The sequence below is a fragment of the Solanum stenotomum genome, chromosome 7 (assembly GCF_019186545.1).
Source record: "Solanum stenotomum isolate F172 chromosome 7, ASM1918654v1, whole genome shotgun sequence".
In the NCBI taxonomy this organism is placed as follows: domain Eukaryota; kingdom Viridiplantae; phylum Streptophyta; class Magnoliopsida; order Solanales; family Solanaceae; genus Solanum; species Solanum stenotomum.
This window is the reverse complement of record NC_064288.1, coordinates 4,388,914-4,396,834: the sequence shown is the minus strand read 5'-3', so window position 1 is coordinate 4,396,834 and position 7,921 is coordinate 4,388,914. Positions and strand designations below refer to the sequence as shown.

General features: G+C 31.6%; 1 protein-coding gene across 1 annotated transcript; it reads left to right on the top strand.

The window, feature by feature from the left end:
- The first annotated feature begins 4,461 nt into the window (after nt 1–4,461).
- On the top strand, nt 4,462–6,293 carry LOC125870288 (probable inorganic phosphate transporter 1-7). The gene has a single exon (XM_049550688.1). It carries the CDS (start codon nt 4,465–4,467, stop codon nt 6,073–6,075), a length of 1,611 nt encoding a protein of 536 aa, XP_049406645.1. The 5' UTR covers nt 4,462–4,464; the 3' UTR covers nt 6,076–6,293.
- The last annotated feature ends 1,628 nt before the right edge of the window (nt 6,294–7,921 follow it).

Genomic DNA, 7,921 nt, shown 5'->3' with positions numbered 1-7,921 from the left:
TCTTTGTGATAGGCCAATGAAGAGTGTGCTTATTCACTCTTCTTATATAGTAATATTTTATTAATTTTGTGATCTTATTATGTTATATTAATATAATATTTAATTATTATATCATTTAAAATTTATTTTGTAGGACGATAATAGTTATGTTGCTATTGTTGTATTGCTTAAATTTAATAATTCTTAACTCAATATATTTATATGTTAAAAAAGAAAATATTATAATTATTCAGTGTTTAAATTATCACTATTTTATTACTTATATCATTATAATTACATCTACTACACATCACTATCACTACCAACCACTATCACCATTAAGGTCAATCTCTACTACAAACTACATTCACAATCATAACTAGAACTAGGGGTGTTCAGGGTTTGGATAAAAATCGATCAAAATCGAAAAATCAAATCAAACCGATTAAATGAACTGATTTAATTTGGGTTTTGGTTTGGTTTGGTTTGGTTTTAGATTGTTAAGAACCGATAGTATTTGGTTTGGTTATGGTTTTGTTCGAAAAAAATCGAAGAAATAACCGAACCGAACCAACAAGTTATATACATAAATTATATTATTATACATACATAATATATTAGATTCATAAATAATTTTAAAGATTTTATATATGTTTCATCAAAATTTATTTATAATTTACTTATGAAAGAAAAAATGTCCAAGGTGAGAACATTTTTCTTTTTGGTTTCATGTATATGAGTGTCTATGAAAATTCTTTGTGGGATTGAAAATGTCATTGTCTCTTCCTTCTATGCCAAAATAGTGAATTTTGAAGTTTTATTCAGTAAATTCAATGATCAAAAGTTCTATAATGCCAATCATTCTAACTATTTTTTTGTTTGAATGGATTGTTGTCACTTTTTTCACGTTTTGAATGAATTGTTTCTTTTATTTTTATGTATGGTTAATAACCGAACCAAACCAAACCAAAACCGAAAACAACCAAACCGATAAACAGAGGCGAATCTAGGATTTCAAGAAGACGGGTGCACCATTGTCAGGGACGGCTTTGCCCCTTTAAAAAAAGGCAACTACTGTAGGCTTCCAAATTTGAAGGACCTCAATTATCTTAGCAATAATAGATATAACTTTTTCATAAGAAAAATATTAAATATCATTTGCAAAAAAATTATTAAGAGAAAAAGTTATTAGAAGAAATTTGATATACCTAGAGTACTATGTCGCAAGAAAGATTAAATGCATTGATTATATGAATTATTGATTGAAAAATAATTATTAAAAGAATCCAACTATAAAAAAATATACAATTTTGCATCTCAAGAAATTTAAAAAGTAGACTTTATAAAAAGAAGGGAAAAAGGACAAATATATCCTCAAATTATTGTAAATGGTATGCAGATACCTTCCGTCATAGTTTTGGGACATTGGTGCCCTTGCCCTAAAAAAACTAAAGCATATATGCCCTTCACGCTAACAGAAGACTAAATAGTGACACGTGACACAATCTTATCCGTCGATCCGATATATTAAAAAACGAATCGATGGATAAAATTATGACACGTGTATATCTGTTAGTATAAAGGGTATAATGCTCTAGTTTTTGGACGGTAGAGACACCAATGTCCCAAAAGTATGACAAAGGGTATCTGCATACCATTTACGATAGTTCTGGGGAATATATATCCCTTTACCCTAAAAAGAATATTAATTTTTCTTAAAAGTGTAAGGCTTCGGTTTGATTTTGTCTCAAATCACTTGTGTGTTTGAGCCGTCGTTGATCATTGCACGTAAGATAAGATCTAAAATATTATAATTGATTTTGCTAGTTTGCTTACTAAGAATGGTGATTTCAGTTGAAAGAGCGAAAAAGAAGGAAGAAATGGGCTTTTTTCAGCTGAAAAGTTTGAGCGCTACTTCATGTTTTTTGTTAAATAAAATGCCTGCAATGGAACCTACATTTAGATTATTATTATTTATTATTATTTTTTGTAAAAATAAGAATAAAAGTTAAAAACAATGCTGCATTTTTTAATGTTTTTTTTTTCAAAAAAGGGCCGACTGCAAGAAAGGAATGTAGTAATTTGGAATCGATCTCTCAACCTCACAATGGAAAACAAACACTCAAACCAATGAGCCATCCAATTATTTGTGATCATGGGTTCATTCAGTTGCTATTTGATATATTTTACAAATTATACAAGTAGTTCTATCGAATTTTGTCGGATGACCACGGGTTCAGGTGACCCATTTTTTTAACTTAAATTCGCCCCTGTCGATAAATGTATATTATATTTGATTTGGTTTGATTTTGATAATTTTAAAACCGATTAAGTTGATTTGATTTTGATTTTGACTAATAACCGACACAAACCAAACCATGAACACCTCTAACTAGAACTACCGCTAACTATCACCAACACACAGTCAACTATCACATATTCTCCGAATCATATTGACCATCACTAGTGAACATGATTTTTTTTTGTGCAAATACTAATTTTATTTTAATAAATTTATATATTTCTAATATTTAATTATTGTTTTATTTTATTGCATATTTGTTATATTTATAAACAAAGAAATTATGCATATTCAGATATTGAAAAACAAACCGTCTTAATCATTCAGTAGTATTCAAATTTAAAGATAATATCTTAATCGCTTAGATATTCATTCAGATTTAGACGTCTTGATCTTAATGAAAACAAATGAGGCCTTAGTATTTTAAGAATTTGTGTTTTTTTTAAGTTGGGTCAGTCCCATGTTGTTCTGATTTGTAGGAATTAATGGAGTCACGTGTTATGTCTGTGTTGTGTTATGTATCTTTTAGGAGTCATTCTATTTTTTTTAGGAGTAAGTTGTTTTATGGACTGATATGTGCCCTATTTTTGTAGAACTATTTCATGTAAGTAATATTCCAAGAATTGTTTTCCAAAAATATAACATCAACCACTAATTATAGAAATGGAACTATCAAAAAGTCTAAAAAACTTAAAAGAGGAAAAGATTAACATAAAAGAACACACCACCAACTTCATAATCAAAGAAGGTATATATGACCAATAACTTTTCTCAAATTAAGTAATTAACGTCATATACCTTCACAGAGTAATAATAAGATGAAAAGGAAGAAACAACATTAAATACTTTCTTGATTTTTCAAACTAATAAAAACGTATTTTGACCAAATTCTGTTGACTAAAATGACAGATAAAAAGGAGTTTTAACTCCTGCGGATATACATTAATATTATAAATTAAATAAAAATTATATACCTTCTCGGATTAGTAAGGACAAAATTGCAATAAACAACAACAAATACTTTCATAATCTTTCAAATTAATAGATCCGTATTTTTACGAAAGTCTTGATGACTAAAATGACATATAAAAAGGATAAAAGAATACTAACTCATATCTATTTTATCTTCTATTTATATTATCAATATATAACAATCTTTGTCGTTTTGAAACTATATTATGATATATTTTTTTTCTTTTTAATTGATATCATGGACTTATTTATAACCTAAAAAAATTCAATCACATATTTAAGGGTGTAGTAGTAAAATAATTGAGCATAGTAAAAGGTTGATTTAATTTCAATAATGTTCATATCAGTAATTAACAACAATGAAAACTCAAAAATTTATCAACACAATTGAGCATGAAAAAAGATTTTCAATTATTTTATTATTACACCACATATGTGCTAGCTTGAGAACTATTTTTCACTTTTTACTTAAAAAAATAAGAAAGAAAAAAACAAACAAACCAATTTTGGACATTTAATTATTTTACTATTTTTATGTAGTGAACAAACTAATGGCTGGTCCTATATTTAGGAGGAAAAACAAAAAAGACTCTTAAAAGAGTTGAAAAGGAATATTCTAGTGAACATTCTCAGGTGTTTTCATATAAATATTCTACTTCTATACCTCTTTTCAACATATCTTAAACCTTTTTCTCTTTTATTTGCAGACAGGTGTGGTTCTTTTTCTCTTTTATTTGTCGCCTTTAACTTCGATTATAAACATATCGTCAAAATTTTGTATAGGAATCACATCAATTGATATATAGTTTGTGGACATGTCACATTTCGAAATTAAATAAAGGTTAATTATATTCGAAATTAAATAAAGGTTTTCTTGTGATTATATTGAATTTAGACGAATCAGAATGGGCTAAATCAAACTTGGACGGGTTGGGAGTGTTACATATAATTTCATGAGCTAATTTTGACACCCCTAGCTATATTCATATTTGTTTTGTTACAATTTTTGTGTCACATACTATTGAATTTCTTGTTAATATATATGCATGATCTTGCGTTTTATCTTTTTGTTTTGTGGTTCATTTTTTGATTGTCGTCTAATTTTTTTTGTTTGTTATAATAAGTGTTTGCTGTTTTGAATTTGGTAATGCTGATTGAAAATTGGATTAGCTTACATGTTGAATATTGTTTTGATTTGCAGAAAGAAAAAAATGGCTGGGGATATGAAGGTTTTGAACGCACTTGATTCGGCAAAAACACAATGGTATCACTTCACAGCAATCATAATAGCTGGTATGGGATTTTTTACTGATGCCTATGATCTCTTCTGCATATCTCTAGTCACTAAGTTGCTTGGACGTATTTACTACCATGTCGATGGCTCTTCAAAGCCTGGTTCACTACCTCCTAATGTCTCCGCTGCTGTTAATGGTGTCGCCTTTTGTGGTACCCTTGCGGGACAACTCTTCTTTGGATGGCTTGGTGACAAAATGGGACGGAAGAAAGTCTATGGCATGACCCTTATGCTCATGTGTCTCTGTTCCATTGCTTCTGGCCTTTCTTTCGGTAGGGAGCCTAAGACCGTCATGGCCACCCTTTGCTTCTTTCGCTTCTGGCTTGGTTTTGGAATTGGCGGCGATTACCCCCTTTCTGCTACTATTATGTCTGAATATGCCAACAAAAAGACCAGGGGTGCCTTCATTGCTGCTGTTTTTGCTATGCAAGGATTTGGGATCCTGGCAGGTGGTATCTTTGCCATCATTATCTCTGCTGCATTCGAGGCTAGTTTCAAGGCGCCAGCCTATCAAGTGGATCCCCTTGGTTCAACCGTTCCTCAAGCAGACTACGTGTGGAGGATCATATTGATGGTTGGGTCACTTCCTGCTCTTGTCACTTACTACTGGAGGATGAAGATGCCTGAAACGGCTCGTTACACTGCTCTTGTAGCCAAGAATGTGAAACAGGCCACTGCAGATATGGAAAAGGTTATGCAGGTTGACATTGGGACAGAGCAAAAAGAGCCTGTTGTAAAGTCCGGCAATGAATTTGGTTTGTTCACGAAAAAATTTCTTAATCGGCATGGACTCCACTTGCTTGGCACAACCAGCACATGGTTTCTCCTTGATATTGCATACTACAGCCAAAACTTGTTCCAAAAGGACATCTTCAGTGCAATTGGATGGATTCCAGCTGCCAAGACTATGAATGCAATTGAAGAGGTCCAAAAAATTGCACGAGCCCAAACCCTTATCGCTCTCTGCAGCACCGTGCCTGGCTACTGGTTCACAGTGTTCCTCATTGACAGGATTGGTAGGTTTACCATTCAAGTGATTGGTTTCACAATGATGACAGTGTTCATGTTTGCTCTGGCCATTCCTTACCACCACTGGACTCTCCCTGGCCACCATATCGGGTTTGTGGTCCTTTATTCACTAACCTTCTTCTTTGCCAACTTTGGACCCAACGCCACTACATTTGTCGTGCCTGCTGAGATTTTCCCAGCTAGATTGCGGTCAACTTGCCATGGAATATCAGCTGCATGTGGAAAGTTAGGGGCAATGGTGGGTGCATTTGGATTCCTGTATTTGGCTCAACCACAAGACAAGAGCAAGGCTGATGCAGGGTACCCTGCTGGAATTGGGGTTCGGAATTCACTCATTGTCCTTGGCGTAGTCAACCTTCTCGGATTATTTTTCACTTTCTTGGTTCCAGAATCCAAGGGGAAGTCACTGGAGGAGATGTCAAGGGAAAACGAAAACTCAGCAGAGGAAGGAGCAGAAGTGGAGAATCATTCATCCGATAACAGGACCGTTCATGTGTAAAAGCAGTTACTAGTTTCATTTCTTTCCATTTTATCCTTCATGTGTTCTGCAAAGGTTCTATCTAGTAGCACTTTAAAGTTCAAGCTATTAGTGTAGACATTCTATGTATCTGTGATTCTGTGTAATTGCAGCAACTCGAGTTCCATATATTGTATGTTTTATGTCATATATATATTGGATGCAGTATGAAAAAACTCTTCTCTTATTAACTTTTCTTGATTACCCCCTCCTCTATAATATATACTGAAGAGTGATTGATTATATTAAAAAATTAGCTTTAAATAATTTCAATTTCAAAATCAGTAGGTTCTCAGCATGAACAGTGACGAAACTAGGATTTTCGTCATGTTAAAATTACTTTTGGGAGCATTTGCAGTGAACCTTTTTTTATATCTACCAGAAAAACACCAAGTGCAACAAAGTTTAGTAAGATAATTGGCCTCTAAATATGCTAAGATGATAAACTTGACTGACTAAATACCTCTGAAACATACTCTAAAGCAAGCAATCCATATGTGATAATAACTCTATTCCCTTATCTATTGTTCAGTATTGTAAGTTTATACAGTAGATTGTTAATGTGTAACATTAGGTAATAACGTGATAAAATTTAATCTATTCAAATATTGTATTCATCAAAAAAATGTTGTATAATCAATACAATACGAAACATCATAAAACTACATGTAACAACCATTCAAACAAGCTAAATTCAAACCTATGAACTAGGACTAGCATTGAACTAAGTGAGTCAAGTCTTAGACTAATTGTGCCAAGCTCAATCAATCTTTGCCTAATTTACTGTAATTGAGTTAAAGCACCAACTTGTGTTCTTTTTAACTCTTCTTCTGAATACCGACATGTTGGCATATACAACAAATTACAGTTGAAAATATACACCAACAAGATAGTTGAAGCTTGTTCGATATTCTCAATGAACCCTTTGCCATAACTAGCAGATCGTTTACTTCATCCATCCTCGTCTTCATGATTTTCTTCCCTATAAAAATCAAAATGTTCCTTTGAACAACCTTAGGTATGATTTCTTCAATGATTCTTTGGATTCTCCATGGTGATTTAATAATTTTATTGATCATTTCAACCACTAAAAGAGAGTTCAATTCGACTTCTAAGACTTCAAATTGTTGATGAAGACATCATGATATTACCCTATTATATAAGCCATTAAGAAAAGAACGAACACAGCAATATGACATTGTACAAAAAGCTATTTGAATTGTACCTAAAACTTGGGCTTTTTTAATTAGATATAATAGTATTGGGAAAATTACACGATTAGTCACTCTTCTAAGAGTTATAAACGTAATTAGCATCACTTTTAATGTTTTTCAAATATAGCAGATTTTATTACGTATTTGGCATATTAGGAAAGTCTATACGGTTACCACTAAACTACGAACTCAGTTATTATTCTTAAATGTTTATCATCTTCTCTCTCTTCTTAATAACGTTTACACTCCTTTATTCTGCCATTGTAGCAAAATATTCAATTAACCATTATATATATTTCACAATTTTTTATTCTGTGCAATTGTAGCAAAATATCCAATTAAGCATTATATTTATTTCATAATTTTTTAGAGGTACGCATGATATATTTCAATTATATTATAATTTTATTTTGGTATATATATCATTTTTTTAATATCCTATTATATAAATCCTCAACTTTTAAACCAACAATAAAGATGCATTATAAAGAAAGTTTTTAAAATAGTAGATAATAACTCAATGTATTTAAAAATACAATAATAACTCTTTTACTCTTATTTGGGAGATTCTCTAATCGACAACCATCACTATGAGCTATGTGATGATACATCGT

Bases quoted from the DNA above. Each gene is read 5' to 3' on its own strand.
- LOC125870288 (XM_049550688.1), top strand. From the start codon at position 4,465: ATGGCTGGGGATATGAAGGTTTTGAACGCACTTGATTCGGCAAAAACA.